At 46.5% G+C, this 23,126-nt stretch overlaps 1 protein-coding gene across 4 annotated transcripts in view; it reads left to right on the forward strand.

Moving 5' to 3' along the window:
- The first annotated feature begins 21,088 nt into the window (after positions 1 to 21,088).
- The window catches only part of VCAN (versican), a 112,620-nt gene continuing 110,582 nt past the window's right edge, over positions 21,089 to 23,126 (forward strand). Inside the window, exon 1 of one of the 4 annotated variants that reach the window (XM_035309363.1) lies at positions 21,089 to 21,382. Coding sequence is in view for 2 of the 4 variants with exons in the window: in XM_035309362.1 (XP_035165253.1) it covers positions 22,356 to 22,361 (6 nt within the window). In the remaining 2 variants the exon portion in view is untranslated. Of the gene's footprint in view, positions 21,383 to 21,441; positions 21,573 to 22,225; positions 22,362 to 23,126 lie in introns of those variants that run through there. The other 3 variants (XM_035309364.1, XM_035309362.1, XM_035309365.1) reach the window with 3 other exon arrangements.

Below are 23,126 nucleotides of genomic sequence, written 5' to 3' on the forward strand. Positions count from 1 at the left end.
TGTGACAAACCTCCTCATGACAAATCCCAGGAATGCTGTGTCTTCCCCTCCGACTTCATGCAGCTAGTGGAGAGCTGAGCTGATCAGCCAAGCTGGATGATGATTTATTGCAACTGCTCAGTAATAAGATGCATTAAGCCCAGAATAAGCTGTTGTTTTGCTTTTTTTTTTTTTTTTTTTTTTTTTTTTTTTTTTTTTTTAATCCTGATTTTTCTTTCAGTTTCATGTGCAGAGGAACAACCTAATTTTTTGGTTTTGCAGCCTGCTTTCTCCAGCTGGAACTAATGTGAGGGCCTTTCTTGTTGCTGTCAAGGATTTCAACAGGTGGTTGGCTTGCCATCAGGTCACCTTTTCCCTTTTTTTTTTTTTTTTTTAATTGAATATTTAGCTGATTAAACTTTATCAGAGGCATGCAGTTTGCTCTGATGATAGGGATTCATGGGGTGGTTTGCTCAGAGTGGACATGGGGATTCTGGTACCATATTCTACCCTGACAGGGATCTGTATGTGTTCCCTGTCACAATGTCCAGGACGAACTTGCTGTCACAGCAAGTTCACAAACAAAGCTCACACAGACTGTCAGTACAGTTCTCAGGAGAAGCGATGTTGTGTGAGGTTCCTCCTGAGGGGCAGGAGTCCGTGCCATGAAACCTGCAGACTTGCTCAATGCAAGACTCCTGCTGAGAAGACATTTCTGAAGCTGAAGTCCCCAGATTACACAGCCGGGACCAAAATTTTTGCATGAAAGCTATTGGCAATTCTCAAAACAATGGGCTCTGGTGGGGTGATGCTGATGGGTTTCATCACTCCAGTTCAAGTCCATAAAATGAGAAATGAAACTTAACCAGCCCAAGAAGGTACACAAGCCAAAAAGGAAAGAAGTGGTCTCTGATTTCACAAAAGATATTTGTAGGTTTCACAATAACTTTTTCAAACTCTTTCCTCCCCTCCTCACCACATTAGTGATTTTGAGAGAAACACAAAAATCAGGCTAAAGTGGAGGCCATGTGCACTGGGGGCACATTCTGCTGTGTAATACTAGTTTCTGAAACCCAGCTCAGGGAGGAGCTCACATCTAGGTCGAGCTGGTCCGGGGCTGCCCTGATGCTCATGCCTGTAGCACACTTGCTCTCCCTCTCAACAGGCACATGTTGCTAAATAGAAGTAACTCCACACCCAGTCCTGTGATTACAATTTGAATAGAAAACTATCATGAAATAAATCCCACTGAAGGCCTTGAAAATGCCTCAATAAATTCTAGTGACAGTGGTGCTTCTCCTTTATTTGTCTAGCTGGACTTTTATTTTAGCCCTTTTGTAATGAATGGCTTTTCATTGCGGTATATAAAGACTTGACAGGGTTTTGCTAATGGTGTCCATGAGTCAGTCCTCACCTCACTGAAGCCAATTCCAAATGTTATGCAGAGTTTGGGAAACAAGGAGGTAACCCAAGATTTTTTTTAAGGTTAATAAAAAACATTTTTTTGTGCATAGCCCCATTTCAAGGGGGCTATGCACAACCTAGGTGATGGATGAGAAGTAAAGCACATGGTGTACAGGAGCACCTTGCAGGCAGATGGGCTCTGAAGATCTGGGTAATGCATGGAAAGGGATGTCCCCAGCTATGCTTTGAAAGAATGAGGAAGTCTCTGGCTCAGATTTTGAAAAGCAGGAGTTTGATTTTTAACCTACAAGGCTGTAGATTGTAGCCCCACCAGTGGCCCTGGTCCTGAAGATGGATGCAGTTTAAGAGGTCCTCCCTGTCTTCTTGCTCTCTCCTTTGAGGGACTCTCTGAGCTGCCCAGGTGTGCCAGAAATAGGACCAGGGACTTGGTATAACTTCTGAATTAAACTCACACACCTGTGAGTATAGCAGCCCTGAATCTAGGGCTGGTTAAAGACTGCCCTTCCCCAGCCGTCCCCCCCCCCCTCCGCCCCCCCCCCCAAAAAAAAAAAAAATAAAAAAAAAATTGGAAGAAGAGGCACCAGTTCTTCATGCAATGTGTCTACAGGCTGGGAGAGTGCTGGGGAAAGCATCACACTTGTTACCCCATTCCTACTTGTCTCTAAGCATCTCTTCTCACCAGAGTTGGGGATGGATTCTGAAGTGTATAGACCTGTGGCCTAAGCCATCCACAACTCTTCCCATGGGTGTAACTTATTAACAGGTTGTTGTATGCCTGAATATAAAGCAGTTGCAAGAGAAAACTGGAAACTCCTACATAAACTCATGTTGAAGATTAACCTAGGAAATGTTGGCTTTCAGCCACTGAATGGGTTTCTGAGGAAGGTGAGTTGTTATCTCCTCAGTGCTCCTTATTCTCCTTCTCCTGCGGGGCAGGCATGTACTCCTGCTCCATGTTGCATAGCACCACCAAATGTGATCGCTGTGTCCTTCCATCCACAGTCAGAGCTGAGTGTGGCCTTGCACTAAATCACCTTCTCTTCAGTCACCAGAATTTAAAGCAGTACTCTGTTGTGGTACTTGGTGCCATACAGTGTGTTGAGTTTCAGCTAGTATTGGGAGATTTGGCATATAGACATTGAAATGTCATGCTCCATGGACACCATATAATCACATTTTAAATAAGATGCATAGTTTTGCAACTGCTGCAAAAGAAAAACCCTATCTCTGCCACTGAACGCCTAGCCAGCTGTTGGCATTGACGGTGCTGGTAGACACAGGCACCAGCATCCCTGGGCTTCCTGATAGCAGCAAGAGGTAGAGAAAACACGTTTTTTGTTTCAGGAGCAACTGCAAAGCTGTAGCTGGCTCAGGTCTAACTTATTTGAGGGCCCATTGTCTTCCCCATATGTCTTTTTCAGCTCCCCTTGCTGAAGAACACCTTGGTCTCCACTTATTTTCCTACACGTTTGCATAGCGTTGCCCTGCATGAAAAGACAGTTTTTCTGTGTCAGCCTGAGAGATGTGTTTCGCTGACTAATTGTTGTGTTTGGCTTCCGTCACTGAGTGCATTTGGAGTGAAGCCATGCTCTTAAGATATCGTTATCACGACTGCTTGATCCGATCACAAACAGATAATAATAGCTGTGGGCCCTGGGAGCTGTCTGCTGCCTCCCCGCCAGCTGCCTTGCTCAATCGTTTGGGAAGATTTTTGTTTCGGTGAAGCTGCTGTGTTAGTTTTGTCCATTAACATAACAAGCCCAGCAGTTCAGGGAGGAGGATTGGTCATGGTGCCTCGCTTTCCTGTTTGTATATCACACTGGCTCATTAAAATTATGAACATGTTGTGAAATGAAAATAAATATAATTTGGGTTTATCTGGTGTAAAACTAGCTTAGTCATGCCGAGATAGTGGCTGTCTACATCTGTTAATTACATCCTGACAGGCCTCAGCTTGAGACCTTTAAGACATCACAGGATTTTCTGAGATCTCTTGTAATAAACCTTCTTTCCCTAAAGTGCAGAAACAAGGGCCAGAAACATTTTTTGTTCCTAAAGACATCACGGCACTGAGGCAGTCAGTCAAGACGCAGCTTATGCTTGCTCTCATTCATCTGGAATGATGTCCTTGCCTTCAGCAGGCCGTCCAGCCCTCTGACTGCACACGATGGAGCGCAACTCTCTGTGCCAGGCCTGGTGCCAAAACCCTCCTTCATGAGCCAACACGATGCCAAACACCTTGTCCAAGGAAACCCCTTCTCCTTGTGCCCAGGATGGCTCCTGGGGTCTCCCAGGGCCAGGCATCAGTCGCTGCCCAGCAGATACTGGTGGCAGACCAATGCTCCCCCAAAATGTCCCACTGGTGAGGGCCCTGCACCACTCTGTGTCTTACACCATGGCTGCCTGCAGGCTGCCCTGCTCTGTCCTTGGGGACGGACTGAGAGGAGAAACCTGTCACTGGCTGAGGTCCCTCCCTGTTTGGGCTATGCCGAGCTTTTTATGATTTTAGCCCCTCCTGTTTCTGTTTTAGGTTTCCTGAGCCTTCCTGGTCATAGGTCAAGATGCAGCCCGTGTAAAGGCCTGTGTGCTGCGCTCAGTGGGCACTGGTGTCTCTGTTAGGAGAGCCTTATGCAAAACAAAGTGCCAGCTATTGTAACTTAGAGGGGAAACTTCATTACAGAACCGTGGAAAATAAGGTTGTAATTTGCCACCTGAAGCATTTTTCTATTCCTGTTTTGAATTTTAAAATGCTGTAGAGATTCCAACAAGTAAGTGTTAAACCTGTAAGAAACGCATATGGACGAGGAGAGAGTTGCTAAGCACGAGCCAGTGCTGGATACCTAAAGCCCACAGAGAGAACAGATGTTTTACCACCTGCACGCTCTTTTCTACCAGAATATAATTCAGATTTGGATGCTCCACATTGGATCAGTTTTTGTTTCTTTCTTAAAGCTGACTTCCCTTTTTGTTACATTTAAAGTATAGGCAGGGGAAAAAAAAAAAAAAAAAGTCATTAGTATTATATTTGCATAGTGCTTACAGGAAAACGTTAAAATGAAGTTTCTGTCTCTGTGGATTAATAATGCACAGTTAGTGTAGGGTTGTTTTGAAAATAATATAGTTACAGTGCGATCATACGGCCAAATAAAAGAAGGAATCCAGCCTCTTGGAGATGCTTTCTCATGGAAAGGAAACGGCACAAGCATGGAACATAGACGCATTGTTAGCCACAGCTAAGCCACTTGCTTTCCTTCCAAAACACAAGGCTATTTCCTCACGCCATGTTTTGGAGTGATTTCGGTGAAGGACTGTGTTCCAGACACAGGGCTGAAGTTTTAGGGAGAGACTGGAGTGAAGTGTGTCTGTGACACACGGTCACCGAGTGCCAGAAGCATCAGGAATAGCTGAGGCTGGGGCAAAACCCCTGTGGGTGTCATGCCAAGGGGATGAGGGGTGATGATGGTGGCAGTGCCTGGGGACAACCCGAGAGGGGTAGCCAGAAATCCAACCACAAGGAGGCTGGGACGAGGGGCAAACTCAGTCTATGTGGACCTGGTGTGTGGACACAGATCTCAGCAGGTCAGAGCTAATGAATAGAATTGATAGCACTTGATGTCTATGGGTTGCCTCTGAATGCCAGAAGCAAAGTTGGTGGTGTTCCCATCCCTCAAAAAGGCTCTTGTACTGTAGCCATCCTGCAGAAGACCGCAGGGGCTTTGCCTCCTGCCTGGCAGAGCGCGGCATCTAGGCACTGCCTGTAATGTAACGATAGCTCGTATGGAATACATTCATTTCTAAACAACTAGAAGAGAGTTTACTTTACTGACAGATATAGATAAACAGGAGGAGGCAGCTGTAAAAAGAATTCCATTGACCACTGACCTGAAAACATGTCGCTTTCCATAAAACAAGCATAAACTAAATAAAAGGGAGTATTTAGATTCTGCAAAACTACTTCCTACAGAACCCAGACAATTAATTTTAAAGGGTGATGTGAATGGAATATGTGAAGAGGGAAAAGGCATGCCCCTCTAGGTTAAATTACCATGCATTTCAATATTACTATGCGAACATCTTTACTCTCTCAAATTAGACCAGAGCAGATGCCCCAACTGCTTCTGACTGCACACAGGGATCGAGGGGGATTTCTCACTCTGGCAGCACAAAGCAAGCCCCGAGATACATAATAATCTGAACGAAAGTGTTAGGGGCATAGCACTGGAAATAGCCCAGATTTTCTTGGATCTTTTTACTGCTTTTACTTGGCTTTGGTCAGGTTTTGTACATGTCTAAAACAAGTGAGAGTATATTCATGCCATCTCTGTCAATTCCTTTCTTCACTTGCAAAGTCCAGAAATAAATTTAGTGATGAAGTTAATGCATGCAAAGTTATGTGACAGATAAGATATAAGAACTTAGAGAAATCTGAAAACTGATCTGTAACCTGCCAGCAAATCAAAATACTGATATTTTGCCCTCTTCACTCTCTTTCTCCACAGTAACTACCTGAATTTAAATCCAGCAGCACTTCTTCTTAGCTGGGGTAATAGGCTGAGAAATGACATCCCAAGATATTATGGATTTTTTTTTTTTTTTTTTTTAATCTGAGTTTGTATAAATGCCATTGAAGTCTCTCAAGAACCCTTGTGCATGAGGTTCCCAAGAAAGAGGAACAAGCTCTGTAAATTTTCTTATGAGGTCACTTGTATGAAAGGTCAGAATTTCTAAGCATGTGCTGCAAAGTTTAAACCCAAAGCTGAACATCAACCAGAACCTTCTAGGGCCCTGCCCCTGGTGTGTAACTTCTGCCCCAATCCCAAGCTTTATGCTGACGCAGCTAGAGGTGGCTTAAGTCATAGTAAGAAACGCTGAACTTCTATACATAGTACTTCTCCCTAGTATCAACTGTGCTTACATGCAGACTGCAGGTTCAATACAGGCACATTAAATAAATAAATAAATAAATAAATAATGAAAATGACAGTAAGACTAAAAGAAATTAATACCAGGCTATTTGCCTTCTAAAATAGCAGCACACAAAAGCACTCTTGATCCTTACAGGAAAATTTGCTCTTACCTGAATACTGTAGTGCATGGCTACTATTGGACAACCACAGATGATTGGATGCATGCCCTTTCTGATCAAGGTTAGACAAGGTCCAAAGTGAAGAGCAAGAGATCCTAAAGAAAATCTAGGGACTAAAATACCACCAGCAAGCTCTCACAAATAAGTGGTTTCCCATGCAAGTGTGAAGGAAATGAATGGAAGCCTGTGGCCTGGTAAAAAGCACCTGCAGAAATGATATATACAAGCCACAGTGCCTGGAGCAGTATTAGGAGGTGGACCAGGCATGCTTCTTTAGAGGTGCATCTGAAGAACATTTAAGATGAGTGACCCCATAAGAGATGTCCTTAAGCCATCTGCAAAGGCACACAAGCTCTCAGGGCATGTGAGGATGCAGGGTTTATGGCTCAGCTCCCATAGGTGTGGTGCATATCCTTGGAGATCCCAGCACAAACTGCCTGCTGCTGGGATGCTGTGGAGCACCAGCACCATCCTGTTTCCCAGTGTGGAACACGTGGGTGTTCATCAACATCCTCTGGTCTCTGGGGTAGCAGACCTCTGCACTACGGCTTGTCCCAGTGCTGCATGGCCGAGCTGCTTGTGTGCCAGCTGCTCGCATGGCCTCATTTGGTCTAAACTTTTGGGTAGACCTGTGTGGTGCAAGGAGTTGGACTTGATGATCCTTACATGTCCCTTCCAACTCGGAATACTCTATGGTTCTATGATTCTTTGATTTGTGCCCTCGCAGTTTAAGGCAAACAAAACTGCATTTGCTCTCCAGTTGCCTCTGTGTGTGCCTTTGTTAGGCCACACATCTCTCCCTGTCAGTGCAATGAGTGGGAAAGTAATGATTACAGAGGAATGAAATGCTGCTTGGAGAAGATGCTATCCTACAAACAGGGAAATCATTTCACTTCTAACTGATATATGGGAGATAATCACCTCTCTTAGCTGTATTGACCACTGTTGTCATATGTCACTTCTGTCTGGTAGTTTTGTTTGTTAGAACAAACTATTTTTTTTTTCCTATGAAAAATGCATATGTGGTGATATCATAACACTTTGCAAACTCAAAATTGATTTTTGCCAAGTTCTTTGTCCTATAAAAATTCCCAGAAAGTCTGTGAAAAGACTGGAAACAGCAAGGAAACAGAAGTCCAAGCATTGCTTCATATTATTTTGGGGATTTCCATTCAGGCTAGATTTTTGTTCCTTATTTCTTTAAATTAAAAGTCTAAATTAAAACCAAAATGATTTTTTAAGGATGAGAAAATGTTGCTTAATGCCAAAGAAATTTTTCAGTGGACAGAAAGTAATTAACATTTGGTCAGCCCGAAATAAGGATCTTCTTTGCTGTTTGTCCCTTATTTTGTTGGCTTCAGCTAGCAGTTAAAAAAAAAAAAAAAAAAAATGAAATAAAATACAGACAAACAAACAAACAAAAAAAAAACTTTTCCCTCTCCAGCTCTTGTTATAGGCAAAAAGTATCAGTAGGCTGCTGGGATTTATCCAAATGAAGTAATGAGGATGCTTTGACCTTCCCCTATCCTCCCCAGGAAGTCTGACTCTCCTGCCCTGGGGGCCTTCCGAATACATTTGGGAAATGTGAAGGACAAGAACTGCGTTGGAGGTGAGGTGTTCTTCTTTGAAAGCTTCCTTGAGAAGTATCTTTCTCCATCAGCATGAATAAGACTTTTAATGCTAAAGCTTTGTTGTCTTAGCACCTGCAACAGTTTAAAAAAGTATTTTGATGTGTCACTTGCCTGGACCGGCACCAGCAGAAGCATGGCCCATGTTTATTACACAGGTTACACAAATGTGAGCTGCTTGGGCACTGTGCGGATGGCAAACAACCAAAATTTCATGACTTGACTTCTCCAGCTCTGTCTGCCAGCTGGGACTAGCAGGGATCCCACTGGCACAGCCCCTCCTTGCATCACTTGAGTTTTTCTGCAACTTACAGCAGAGTGATAAGGCATTTGAAGGCACTACCCACACCTTTTCCTCTGGAGAGGCAATATACATACCATGCTGTCATGATTTTAAAAAGAAACAAAAAAAAAAAAAAAAAGAAAAGATGTTTTCCAATGTTGTCATATTACCTAGTGGCATTGTTATTGTCTTGTTAGTTTTTTAATTATTACTACTTTTTATTTATCATGCAGAATATTCAGGCAAAAACTAGCTGACAAGTATTATACTTTGTTTCAAAACATTAAATAAATGTATCCTACAAATATCGGCTGCCAGCTACATTCTGGGATTTGATTTGAATGCAAAAGAGACAAGTGTGAGCTGAGAAATTAAGTCCCATAAATCTCTCCTGTGGACTCTGCCAGTTTATTTAAGTGATACAGTATTATGTTAGTTGAAGTGATCATAAGAGACTGCTAATAGCAAGTGATTAGTTGCTTAGGCATATTTATTTAAGAAATATAATAGATTAAAAGCCTTCTGGTCAGTGTAGATACTCCATCATATTTAAAGTAAAATAATTCCTGCAATTTATGACTTCTTCTGTCACAATTCAGGCTTTAAAACCATGAATCACAGCTGAATTACTGTTGACTGGGCTGTAGGTAGAGACATTTCTAATGACGATAAAAGAAAGTGGAAATTTATGATTGCTGAGCTTATTTTTCTTTACAAACAGGTTAGAAGAGACAACACTAAAATGCTCATTTCTAATATCCCTATGTTCTTGACATTTTCAATGTTAAAATATCTCTTTAGCAGATGAAAGTGCCATCACATTACACAATAAAAGCTTTCACCTTACATTTTCATGATAAATCAACAAAAAAATATTTCAGCGAACCCTGTGTATCAAACCCTTAGTGTTATTTATTGCATTGGTATTATACCTGGGCACCAAGGATACAATCCTTGAGCACAAGTGGTGACAGAGCCACAACAGGGGAAGAAAGAGAAGAGCAACCTGCAGCAGCTGTGTATGGGGTGACCACCTCCTGGATGGCTTCACAGCACTCATAGGCTCCAGATCCTGCCTTCTGATGGAGCAGTGCATGGTGGTGCATTCACAGGCATTTTTCTTATATTTCATGTTAGAGTGGCAAGGAGTATTTTATACTGTACCCACTCCTGTGCCTTGATACGATATGGAGAGATACGGCATTTGTTGTGTAGCAGCTTGTCCCTGGGTGCATCACCTATGTCAGACCAGCTTGGGTGCTGCTCAGGGATGGGTAATGAGGAAGGTTTCTGGGAATTAATGGTAATGCTTACTGGATGATGCCCCATGCCTAAGTAGAAATGGCTACAATATTAAAATATCTGCTCTTTTTGGTTTGTCTGGCTGCTAGCAGAGCACCAGCTGCTCTAAGAAAGGACTGGCTGTACAGCTTTTAATCTGAAAAGGTCATTGTGTAGGTCCTTTTCTGTAAGAGCTTTCATTTGCTATCTGGGACCCAGTAATGGAATTGCTGTCTGTGGGAGCACTTTTTCAAGTCAGGAATATGAAAAACATTCTTGTGCAACTTGCAGCATGGCAGCAGAAATGTTAATATATGGGTAAATGTGAGCAGAAGGCCTCTGATATCAAATCCTTATGAAGGACACGTGGTCCAGGATTGAACTAAAGCTCCTTTATGCTACACAGCAGCAAGAGCTGCAGCACTGGAGTGCTGGAGTTGCAGCTTCTCAGCTCAGAGATGACTTTGGTTGGTCTGGTCCTTAGGTCTCAGGGCTTTCAGAGGCACCTGGGGAGCCTGCCCATGTCTGTCTTCAGAGCAGGTGATGGACATGAAGCTCTGTACCCCAGACCATGGCTGTATGATCTCACACAGGCAGGGCATCCTGCCACATGGTATTTAAATAATTGCATTACCATCTGAATTGTTTATTGAAGTCTTCTGGGGACATGTTAATGCCTGGCTCTGAAAAGCATGTATTTCAGAAACATAGCATTTTTCTATCTTAACACCTTTCAGGATTTGTTTTACAGAAGCACAAGCACAGTGAGTGTATTCCTTCTGTTTGACTGTTACTGGACACCTCAAAGCCCTGTAAAATCAATGGAAACCTTCTGAGGACTTGGGATTAGGACCCATGAATGTACTGTAAAAAAATCATAAGAAATAAAGATACCTCCAATATTTTCTTCTTTTTGGAACTTGGGCTAGTCTAACAATAACACCTAAAAATAACTAATAGTAGTGAGAAATAATACAAATGTAGTAAAAGTACATAGATAAACTAAACAGTGAGGTTACACATACACATCCCACAAGCCAAAAAAATGTAAATTAGATCTTAAGGATCCCTCAGATTCATTGGCAAAATGGGAAAACTCAGACCTAGGATTGCAATGGCTCCTTGAAGTCTGTTTAGTAAAACGGAACATGAAGTAACCTCCTATGAAGCAATTTCATTTTGTTCCTTTTTGTAGCTGTGTTGATATCTCCTCCTTGCAGATCATTCCAAGACCCAATATCTGCTCCCTTTCTCCAGAAAATATTCCCTTCAAGGCTCCAGCTAGCAATTAGGGTGCTGTCCGTGACACCTCATGGCCCCTCCTGTTCCAACAGAGATGTCACTCTGACACACAGCTGTACCCATTCCTGTGGTCCTATGTGGAAACAATGTGCAGACTTCCTTGTAAGGTATTTCTATCCACTTTACCCACATTACTTCCAGTGTTAAAGGTCAGCGAGCATCTCTGCAGCTTTTAGCAACCAGGGCTCATCTGTGGCTGGATGGCTAATACATGCCAGCCACAAGACATTGCTGAGAGCTGTCTCAGGGTACACTCTTATGTATCCCACAGGTACTTTACTGTGAACTGAACAATGGTGAAAAGCTTATCACTACCTTACATCGTGGGGAGCACTTCGAGCTAGCTCTTTATTTATCCTTATCATTAATTATTTTTCAGAAAGAATGAAGCAAAGTCTAGCAATATAAGGATTTCCTCAACTTTTCTGCTTAAGATAAGAGTTTTTTCTTAGCTATTTTTTCTTTGAGGTGGAATTAACTCTATTCTAGCCTAAAAATAATAATAATTAAAAAAAAAAGCTAAGTTTTCCCACAGAGCAATGAAAGTAAAATTTTTTTCTTCCTCTCTTTGCCATGCTCAGCCCTCTTCTCACTGGTTTCACAGTTGCTTTATTTAATTAAGAGGAACAACACTTGTAAAGAAGTCTTTGGGCACAGCTCACTTTCCGGCGGGGTTGGGGGGCGGGGAGGGTCACCCTTGCTGAATCCCTCAGCTTCCAAGCTGTATTCACAAACTGGTATTCACAAGCTTCTCCTTGTCAGCTTTGCAATATGGTAGGGATAGGGGAAAAGCACCCTCTCCTTGTATCCATCCAGCATTTCATACTGTTTTTTTTTTTTTTTTTTTTTTTTTTCCCTGTCTTTTATACCTGGATTGCGTATAAAGAAACCATTGCAGTGTGTGCCCGCAGCGACATAATTAGTATTTGTTCATAAGGCACTGAATCTGCAGCACAGAGTGGTGTGCTGAAAGTCATCAGTGTGATGCTGAAAGCAGCAGAACAGGCTGGAATATGTTAGGAAGTTTTAAAGGGCATTAATCCTGAGGGATATTGAATGCTCAGAGGCAGAAACAATCCAGCCCTATGTGGATGGGAGGGAAATTGCTGTAGTAGTGTGAGAAGCGGAGGGTGATCAGCAGAGTTATGTGGCATGAAGGTTTTACTGGAGTCCGCTCAGACTCTCATGCTGTAAAAAGTTACAATGACAGGAGAAAATTATGGGAGAAAAACAAAACAAAACAAAACAAGCCTTGTTTGTGTTGCTTTAAGGTTATTAAACCATTCCACAAATGTGAAATTGCGTGTCCTCATCCAGTTCTAAAATAATACAAGCACTCCTATTGAACAAACCTCCTCGAGGCACTCTGCAGGCGCTCAGACCTTGTCCTGGTCCCAGTCCTCCCACAGCAGCCGTGGCACTAGGCACAGGGAGGACATCAAGGCTCAGCAGAGCCTGGCCTCCACGTCCTCCTTCGTCCAACGAAGGGAGACAATGAAGATGATGGGGTAAAGAGGGATGTGGATGATGGGAGAGGGTGGGTATGAGTGAATTTCTGGTTGCAGCACTGATGATGCAGTGTAAATACATCTGTGCATGCATTAAGAAATGTATAAATCTTCTCTTAGCCTTCCTGTCGGCATCCCACGTGGTCCCCCGAGCTGCATAAAAGACTCCACTGTTTGCCAGGGAGCTGAGGGCAGCCTCTGAGTGTGGAAAAAGCCACATTTCACTTATCTTCCCTCCTCTCCTTGTGCCCAGATGCTTTGCAAAACAAGCTACATCTCTGCGTATCATAGCCAGAGCCAGGTATCAGACTACACCCTCTGAAAGCTTCACTGTCTGAGGCAGTGAGATTCAGCAAGGCTTGGCCAGGCTGCCCGCGAACCTGCTGCTTGATTTATGTTTTCAGATGGAAACTATATGAATCTCTTAGTTATGCATGGTGCTCTGCCAAAATCAGTTTGACCCAAACTGAGCTCTATAGAAACATAAAACACGAGGTGAAATGTCATGTAAGCCACAGTAAAACCCGGCTTCTTTCTTTCCTTTGTTTTTGCTTTTTGAGAAAGCACACACCTTCTCAGGCCCATCTCTGAAGATCTCGCTGGTGTTTCCCAGCGGGTGCTGCGGGGCAGAAGCTGAACGCCGGGTCTGCCTTCCCCTACATTTTCCCTGGTTGGTCCCGGCACGGAGGCGAGGAAGGAGTGGGGAACTGAAATCTGTGTTTTCAGGAGCAGGCAGTGCCTGCAGGGCTCTGGCGAGGTTCAGCAACACCAGCGCGGAGGCGAAGAAACCAAAGTGCGCACCTGAGAAAAATCACGGATAGGATGAGCCGGAGAGTACCCCCGACCTTGTCCTTTAAAAAATATATATTTTTAAAATGTATATCTTGTCTTCCACCCCCCTCGGCCGATGGAGTAGGGCGGGCAGCCCGCTCCGGCAGCGCCCGGGGCCGCTAATTGCTGTAATTTGCAAGAAGGGAAGTGCCACCTAGCGGCTGCGGCCGCACGGATTTATTTCTCGGGCCCCGCGCGGGCTGCTCTTAATTCGTTATCGGGTGCCAGTGGGAATGGTGGCACCAGGCAAACACAGGGGGCCTCCCAGTCTAATTTAAAAGGGACAATAGAGCCCGGAGACCCAAGATGGATATCCCGAGCGCAGACGCATTCCTTTTAATTCTGTTTGGTTTACCAAATAGGAATTCCTCTAGGAAACCTCAACAAAGAGGTGGATTAATGAGAACCCTAGCAGAGAGTGTTTGCTGTATAAGCAATTCCAAGCCTAAGTAAAGCAAGGGGCAAAGTCTGATCAGCGTTCAGTACCAAACTCAAATAAATTCTGACAGAAGTGGGTGAAAAATGCACCAGCTGCAGGTCAGCATGAAATGCTAACAGCCCTCAAACACTGGCCTGCCTATTTTCATTAAAAAGCAAACAGGGAGAAAAACAAACATGTATTTCTCCCCTGCCTTTTGTCATTCTCTGGCATTTGTTTTGACACTCATCCTCCCTCCTTCAGCCAGGGAGTCCCCAGGTTTCTCCCGTTTTGGGGGTATCTTGCTGTTCCTCATCCCCCTTTGGCTGCACAAGATAGCCACCAACCAGGTCCTCAGAGGACATCGGCCTTGCTGCCACCAGGTTGTTCCTCCATCCCTACAGCTCCTCACATCCCTCAGTGCAAAATTATTTCATGCCCTTTTGCATAAAAGCAGCAAGACTCCCCCTCTGAGCTGCCTGCAGCTGCTCCCCCAGAGTGTTTTGGGAGCATCCTCTCTCCTCCTGGGCCGACCTCAGCCTGCAGTGCAAAAGCCTTGCTTAGTGCCAGAGGGGGAGGCTGCTTTTCTCCGAAGTGCTGTGTTGTAACAGCTTGGTCTTTGCTGGCTCACAGTAGCATTGTCCAAAGGACCAGCCAGCATTTGCTTCACCATGAGTTATTGCTTCCACGCTGTGAGATTTCCTCTAACTTATACACTCTGTATTAGTTTGCCTTCCTGATAGGCCCGGTGCAACTTAGGGCTGTAGAATAGCTAATGGGAACTGGCCAGAAGGCAGCCTGCAGAAAGCAGGCTCCCCAGTCCTATCATCCCTCCCCTACAGCCCTGTGACCAACACAGACCAACACAGGCTTCCCTTACTCCTCATGCCTCTGTACAGGGGGATGAAAAACAAAGAGAAGAAAGATGAGCTATCTCAGAGCTGTGGGCATGGACGTGTCAGCAGCCAGGGCTATTGTGTTGAAGGTGTGTGCTCAATGGGGTGTTCAGTTCAAAACAGAGGAGAGGGCACCTCTGCTGTGCTCCTCTGCCAACACAGCAGCTGTGGTAGGTTCACTGGCATTACCATGGTAATGTCTCATAAAGTTTATGTCTGCTTTTATACCAAAAAAATGACATTCTTCACTCCTGGCCAATGTGATGATCTCCAAAATTGTTCCCATCCTTTCTTGTCCTGGAAGACTGCACTCAGCATGATAAACCTTCTGCTGAGGATCTGGACACCAGAAAAGTGTTGTTTCATCCTCATCCTTCCTTCACAGCCAAATGATAACAGCCCTTGTCTTTGGGAGGTTGCTGAGAAGTGCTTGGTGCTGACACTTGTCTGTAATGGAGACCTGGGGAGGTTATGGTGGAAACTCATAGCCTGAGGCTCCCTGGGCATCAGGCAGGGAAACCCAAGTTGGGGCTGCAGAGGCGTTTTAGCAGCACTGCACTGTGCCTGGCTCTCAGGGCTTGCCTGAGGAGGTGTCCTCCTCAGGGTAGGGGTGAGCTGCAGGTTGTGTTGTGCTCAGGGTGTGCTCCATAAGGGGATTCTCATTTATTGATGAATCCAAAGTTCCCAATATATGGAGCCCATCTCCCTCTGAAACATGAAGATTGCTTCAAAATCATGAGAGTCTTTTCAACCTGCTTATGCTCTACTCCCTGAGGTGGGTTGGCTTTCCCTGTAGATGTGGATCTCTTTCCTTGCCTCCTAACACTCTCCAAAATGTCTGCTTTTTTAAGTTGATCTGCCAAAAGGAGTCACTGGAGAAGAAAAGTAGAGACTTTCACGCTCAGTGGAGGACAAGGGAAAAGCCTGCACTCTTCTTTTTCTCCAATTTTTAGGACCTTCCTTTTCCATTTTATTCTTTTGGTCTCCTTCAAGTGTGACAAAAGAGAAGAAGCCACTGATTGACACCTGTGGAGTCAGCAGGATCTTTCTAGTGACTCGGCGCGTTCAGGATTGATCTCATTGTGAATGTTTGCTATTGCGTTATCAAGGGATGAGAAGGCCCAGGAAAAAGAGATTAGTTAAGAAAATCTCTCTTAATCCATTTCAAGAGCTCACCCTATTGGTGCAGGGCCAGACCCAGCAAGTTTGCTCTTTGCACAGAAGTGGTACCTTCATATCATATTAAAAAAAAAAAAAAAAAAAAAAAAAAAAAAAAAGTGTTTATGAAAAGCTCATTTCATTTTGTGACTGTAAGCGAACAAAACCACATTTGATTCTTCAGGATTACTTCTTCACTCAAGCTTGTGATGCAGCCACTGAGTTATCAAAACAAAAATAATGCGTGTCCAGGATGGAGTTTATCAGAGGAAGCCCAGGACAGCAGGGATTAGCACAACACTTGACTATGGCTCGGGCTCCCCCACACTGATAAGTTGTTTGGTTTCTTCCCTCCTTGCCCTGTATCTGCTCCTCGTAGGCATCACTGTTGAGAAGGACCTCGGCGGTGACCTCCTCGCTCTGACAGCTCCTCCCCAAAATCAGAGAGCAACTCTTCTTTGGAGAGTCTGGGAGTTTGGTCTGGCTGCATAAAGAAGACTGCTCCTTGATCCTTACTTGAAGACAAAGCCTGAGCCTCGTGGGTATATGGAGGAACACTGAACACCACCAGCTGTCCAACACGGATTTTGGCAAGGCTAGTTATGGAAGCGGAGCCACCCTGCGTGAGTAAAATAACCCAGCCTGGACTCTCGCCTGTAGAGTTGAATGTGGTGTAGAAACACCAGGGCAGGATATAAGGCAGAGTCAAAATGTGGGAGAAGAACATACCGTTGTGCAGGGAGGTCTCTGCTCAGGCAAGTGATGCTGAGGTCCTCCGTGTCCCGGACCTTCTCCCGATAAAGGACAGCTGCTCTGGAAGCTGACTATCTTTGTGTAGATAGTATGGTGTGTGCATCATTACATGTAATGCAGAAATAATACCTAACTATCAATTGTGGTTTGTTCTGATACCAAACGAAACACTCCATTTATAGCTTTTCATAGCTTAGTGCTCACTCCTTTGCTACAGAGCTATGGAGTATAAATATGTGGAGAAGGGTTTTGCCACAAAAAAAAAAATTAACATAAAATAACATAATAAATAAAATAAAATAAAATAAAATAAAATAAAATAAAATAAAATAAAATAAAATAAAATAAAATAAAATACATGACACAAGGCATCAAGTGTTTCATTTTGGAAAGTGGTTGTACTCTCACTACAGCAAACCAGTGCTGCTAAGGTTGACTCCTCCGAAGAGTTTTAGCTTGGCTCTGGAAATGAGCTCGACGTGAAACAGGAAAGAGAATGGCTGGAAAAAACTTTTCTTACATACGGTATCTGAGAACTTGCAAAAGTCCATTGTTTCAAAAGACTTTGTGGTTTCTGAAAACACAGTGGTTTTAGATAATGGAATCGCAGTAGAGCCAGGAAGCAACCTATGTTTCAGTATGTTTAAGAGGAAAATTGGAGCCATGGGCTCATTGTCAGCACGGCTAGCCCAGCACAGCATGTCTGCAAGCAGAAGGGCACAGGAAGTTGGACCTTCAGGGCTGGTAGGCCAAGTGGAGTAACTGCAAGGATCTTTGATTTGCCTGAACTGACCTTTGTGCAGCTGACATCCAAACTACATGAATTATTTCCTTGACTTTTACATATGGCTCTTCACACACAACTGCTCGGGAGGGGGGAAAATGGGGAAAAAGCACATGAAAAGGCTAAAGAAAAGGTGCCTGTCAAGGGAGATAGCTCAAGAGAACCTATGTCACCAGATAAGAGAGTTTTTCTTTGATAGACTGCATTTCAGATTCATAATATTCTTTCAAGTGATGGGAAGATTTTTTTCTACACAGATGCTCAGTTTGATATTTGCACATTGGCCATAGCCACAGTCTAATTAATTTCAGATATTTCTAAACAATGGTTTTTCATAAAGAACCATTTAGGGTCTGTGGTTCACATTTGAAATGATAATCATTGTTGAGTCAGTAACATAAAACCTGTGCTTAAAAAGTGTGTAATGAAAATAATATTTTTTGTAATTTCTGGACTGCGATGTAGTTAAAAGTTTTTTTTTTTCTTTTTTTTTTCTTTTTTTCTTTTTTTTTCTCTAACAATACATGCTTTAGGATTGAGACAAAGCCTAAACATTTTCCCTTTGTTGGGTTTTCTCACACAAATCTGAACATCTGAAAACAATGATTTGTCATGGGAGACATTTGGCAGCCTGAGCAAAGGTTTACTGTTTCTACTTTGCCTAAAATATTTACAGAGAAAAAATATCTGACATTCACAGTAAATCAGACAATGTTTCAGGCCTCTGACATAACTCATGGAGGAAGTCTGCGTGGTCTTGTTGAGGAGGGGAGAGAAGGATTTCTGTTTTCTGGATGTGTTTCTGGGTGGGTTTGGGTCCTGTGCAGAGATGCCAGCTCTCGAGGAAAAAAGGGGCTCACACGACAAGGTGGGATGAGGGCACCAAGGGGTGGCCTAGGTCTGGTCTTATAGGTCCTGGCCTCCCCCAGCCTCTTTCTTCGGGTCTCTGAGGGCCTCCCCTGCTCCTCAGCCTCCTTCCTCAAGACCATCCCTTCTGAGGCCATCCCCTCCATCCCAGGCTGTGACCCCTTGGGACATCTCCCTGTGCCCCAGCCCGAGCCCCTCACTCAGCCATGACACCTTCATGGCCTCCCTTTGGCCCACAGCCTCCATGGCCTCTCCCACTGCCGGCACTGTCCCTCCCCACTGCAGTGATAAGCCAGCCCGATTTGGGGGGAAGGTTTTTTTGGGGGGTGGGGGAGGCACGGCCTCTCACCTCCATGTGGAGACCTCAAATCCCCCTTCCCCAGCCACCACCGGCCTCCATGGAGCCTCCGCCCCGGGGCCTCGAGGCTCCACGGGGGCACCGAGAGCTCCGAGGCCAGGCTGGGAAGGGGGCGCGGGGCTGGGGAGGGTGGGGAGGAAGAGGAGGAGGAGGAGGAGGAGCAGGGAAAGGAGGTGGTTTCTGCAGGCTCGCTTTCTTCCCAGCTCCCTGAATGAGCAGCTGGCTCGCTATTCCGGCTCCCACCAGGGCTCCGGCGTTTCAGCTGGGTGGGAGAAGAACGGCGGAGTCGGTCTCTGCGTAAAAAAAATCTCTTGTTATTAAAAAATAATCTCTTTTCTTACTTGCCGTGATAAACGAGATGCACGCAAGCAGAGCGGGGGCTGCTTGGCGCTGGGTTAGCCTGGAGGATGGTGGAGGCTGGCTGTGGTTTGACCTTGGTCATGTACAATGTCTCCATTTGTCCTCCAGGACAGTGCTTCTGGAGGGTGGCCTGGAGAAGGGGAGGTACCTGACACCCTTGGGTGCCTTCTACTCTCCCTTTCTGCGGCCTGGGATAGTGACACGTGTGCCACCACCTCAGCCAGGAGCTGCAGGAAAGGGAAGGGGCCATGGAGGCTGGTGGACATGAGGGGTTGGGTTGGTCCAGGGGTGATCCGGAGAGATTACCAGGTTATGTACCTGACCTCAAAGCGTTTCACCTGCAGCCCAAGAGATTGCATGGGGAGAGGGGACAGATCCCTATTTGTGGGCCTCATACAACCCCCTTGTGACAGGGAGAGCTGAAGGGGCTCGTCCAAACCAACGCTGGAGAAATTCAATGTCAGTTTTCTTCTTTCATCCTGACATCATGCAGAGGAACTGCACACAGCTTCAGCAGCGAGGGTGGGAAGGGGAGGCCAGGGCAGAGCAAGGAGCAGGGTTAGCTCTGATAGCTCCCTGCCTGTGATTTGAACAGAATCACAATGCCTTTGTCTGAATTTCCACCAAAAAGCCTCAAAAATATGCCTGCAACTTGTCATAGCACCCAGTTGAAAGCACTGAGTCGTGTTTCTGCTGGCCGCATTTCTGCACGAGGTTCAGGGTTTGGGAACCCCACAACCCAGCATCACGCAGACCTGCTCTGCTGGGACAGAGCATGGATGGGGGCTGAGCATGGATGAGCATGGATGTGCTGAGACTGACCCCACCAGCTTGGGGACCCCAGGGTCTGGTGGAGTGGCAGAGGTGGGGATGCAGAGAAGGGGATCAGATGCTCCTTGGAGTCCTTTCTGGAAGTGAGCAGCTGTGGGTTCACCCTGCTTGAGGCACGCACTGAGTCAGCGAGGTGAGGATTTCACCCCATGGTCTGGCTCTGTCTGGAGATGAGGCCAGTGGAAGCCACCAGGTCTCTGTCTCTCCCTGTTTGGCTGTCATCTCCTCCACCTCTTGCTCCTACGGCTTAGCACCGAGGGTGGTGTTTGGAAGCAAGGGCTCTGGGCTCGTTTCAAACCCACTGTCAGCAAGGCTCTAGGGACGGAGGCGCCGGAACAATGAGGGCAAGAGGCACCGGAGGAAAACCCCTCTTCTGCCTTCCTTGCGATGGTATCTCAGGTCTGCCAGAAACGTGCCCACAGCAGTGTGGTCAGACACACCTATTTCTCCAGGCGTTTCTTTTCTGGCTCCGGATTTACACCTTCCTGGACGAGGGCGCTGTGGCACACGCTGCTCCGGGAGACAGCATGCCAGATGCACTGATCGTGCCAGCGTTTTGTGCCTGCCGAGGGGAGCCTTGTGTGTCTGCCACAAACCGGAATAGGTACATTGTGGGAAAGGAGCTGCTCAAGGAACACCCCAGACCCTTTATTAATTGGTGAAAGTCCCCAGTTACAGGGTGGTTTGGAGTTCTGCTTATGACTTCATCTGCAAGAGGTTTGGACAGCAAATGCAGAGTCTAATCTCAAAAAAAAAAAAAAAAAAAGGGGGGGGCGGGGGGGGGGGAGGAAAGAAAGAAAAGAAAAGTGGCTGGAGATGCGTAAAACTAGGGTGGAGAAGCTTGGCTCAGGAGGCTGCCGATGCGAGGCTGCCTGTGAATTGGCAGCGGCGGGGGAAGTTTGGAACAATCACCAACATATTCTTTCATTGCAGCCTCTGCTGAGGTCGGGGAGGCAAAGAGGGGGGAAAAAAAGGATCTCAGTCCCAGCCACTTTCCCCATTGCAACCGGCTTCGGGAGCCAGAGCGGAGGAGGTCTCCCCATTCTCTTCCCGGTTAATTGTTTAATTGGGGAACAATGCACCTCCCGCACCCGCCTGCCCCTCTCCGCGGGGCCGAAGCCGCCGAGCGCAGGGACCCGTCCGGAGGTCCCCCGGGGGGGGGGGGCTCTGGGGGGCCGGGACCCCCAAGGGTTGGCCGGGGGGCTCCCCACGGAGGGCGGTGCGGGTTTCAAGGGGGGCGTCGCGGAGCCCCTTGCGGGAGGGCTTTGGGGTCTCTCCCGCTCCCAGCAGCTGCGGGAGCGCTGCGATTGCGAGGGAGGCTCTGGCGGAGCCTGAGAACCCTCCTCTCGCCGAGCCAGCGCCCCTCCTCTGCAGCGCTGGCGGTACAATGATATAATAATGATGGGTGGCTGAGACTCGCATTTGAACTTGCAGGCGAGCTCCGTGCAACTCGGCGCAGCTCGGAGGCAGGTGCTCGGGGAGCAGGGGGCACCCCGGAGCCGGCCACCTCCTTCCAGCACCACCACCACCAAGGGGATTTTTTTACTCGTTCATGCGGCCACTGGGATCTCTGGACTAGCCAAGCCGCCACGCCGTGATTTTTTTGCAATCTCTGCAATACGCTACCTTTTAAGGTAACTGTAACTCTTTTCAGTGCGCTTTTTCTCTCTCTCCCTCCTTTTCGCGCGGGTGCCGGCAAACACCTAGCTTTGTTAAATTTAAGACGATCGTTTGGCCGGCGGTACCTGGAGAGGGACAAAGAGTTGAACCGCAAACCTTGAGTGGAAGAGAATAGCAGTGATTGGCGAATTTAAACGACCTGGGGTAAGTTCAGCGACGCTCGGGGGGAGAAGAGAAGGGATGCTCGGGGACCCGCAAAAACCCCTCCGAGCGCAGGAGAGAACAAAGAAAACTAGGAAAAAAAGATTTTGGGGTGGGAGCCTTGGCAGAAGTTTTTGGTGCCGGTTGGCTTGAACGGCCGGGAAGGTAGAGCTACACCTTGGTTTGTGACGGGGTCGGCAGGGAGAAGGGAGGAAGCTGTTTTGTACGGATCCGAAGTACACAAAGCGCTCGTGTAGCAGGAGCGACGGTAGTGCTAGGAGGGAACCTTTCCTGCCATCAGGTCTCTTCTTGCGCTGGGAAAAGCGTGTGCTCAGCCTCCTCCGCCCTTGTGTGCTTCCCCCACCCTCTCCTTTTTTTTTTTTTTTTTTTTTTCCTTTTTTTTTCCTTTCCCTTCTCTATTTTCTCTTTCATTTCCTTTATTTTATTTATTTATTTATATATTTTCTTTCCCTGATGTTCCTGGAAAGCTGCTGTCGGGGCAGAGCGGGACGGAGTTGCTCAGGCAGCATCTCCCGGAGGCGGACGGCGAGCAGGCATCGTCCGAGCCACATTTCCACCGCTGGAAGGGGGGTGGGTGGATGAGGAGGAGGAGGAGGAGGATCACAAGGTCAGCGGAGCAAAACGCCCCCTCTAACCTCCGCGGCCAGTTTCTCGGTGGCACGGGGTACTGCCTTCCCCCGCCGCTCTCCTTGGGTTTTCCTTTGTTTTACAAAGAAAGTGAGAGAGCATCGTGGAAGGAATTAAGGGAGTTTCGACGGCGGGAAAATGAGGGTGTGTGTGCGTGTCTGTGTGAGTGTGTGTGTGCCGGGGGGCGGCTCTGCCAGAGGCTCGGATACCCCGCGGGGAGGGGGCCCCGCGGGCAGCCCCTCCATGCAGCCCCGAGGTGCCTTCCCCACACAAAGAGGCGACGGGGAGCGGCCGAGGGCCAGCCCTCATTGTCCCACTTGTCACGTCCTCCCGACCGCCCCCTCTCCCGCCGGGCACCGGGATTAAGCCCCGAAGGATTTTTTTTTTCTTTTTCCCTTTCCTCCCCCCTTTTCCCTCTTTTTTCCTCCCCTTTCCTCTTTCTTTTTTCCTCTCCTTTCCTCTTTTCTTTTTCGTCCCCTTCCCTCTTTCTTTTTTCCTCACCTTTCCTCGTTCTTTTTTCCTCCCCTTCCCTCTTTTTTCATCTTTTTTTTTTCCTACTGTTTCCTCCTTTTTTCCTCTCTTTTTCCTCTTTTTTCCTTTTTTCCTCTCCCCCCTTTTCCCCATTTTCCCCTCCTTTTTTCCTCTTTTTTTCCTTTCCCCCCTTTTCCTTCACCTTTCCCCCCTTTTCCTTCACCTTTCCCCCCTTTTCCTTCACCTTTCCCCCCTTTTCCTTCACTTCTTTCCCCCCTTTTCCTTCACTTCTTTCCCCCCTTTTCCTTCACTTCTTTCCCCCCTTTTCCTTCACTTTTTTCCCCCTTTTCCTTCACTTTTTTCCCCCTTTTCCTTCACTTTTTCCCCCCTTTTCCTTCACTTTTTCCTCACCCCGCTCCCCCCCCCCCCCCCCCCCCC

The sequence above is a fragment of the Oxyura jamaicensis genome, chromosome Z (genome assembly GCF_011077185.1).
Source record: "Oxyura jamaicensis isolate SHBP4307 breed ruddy duck chromosome Z, BPBGC_Ojam_1.0, whole genome shotgun sequence".
Lineage (NCBI taxonomy): Eukaryota > Metazoa > Chordata > Aves > Anseriformes > Anatidae > Oxyura > Oxyura jamaicensis.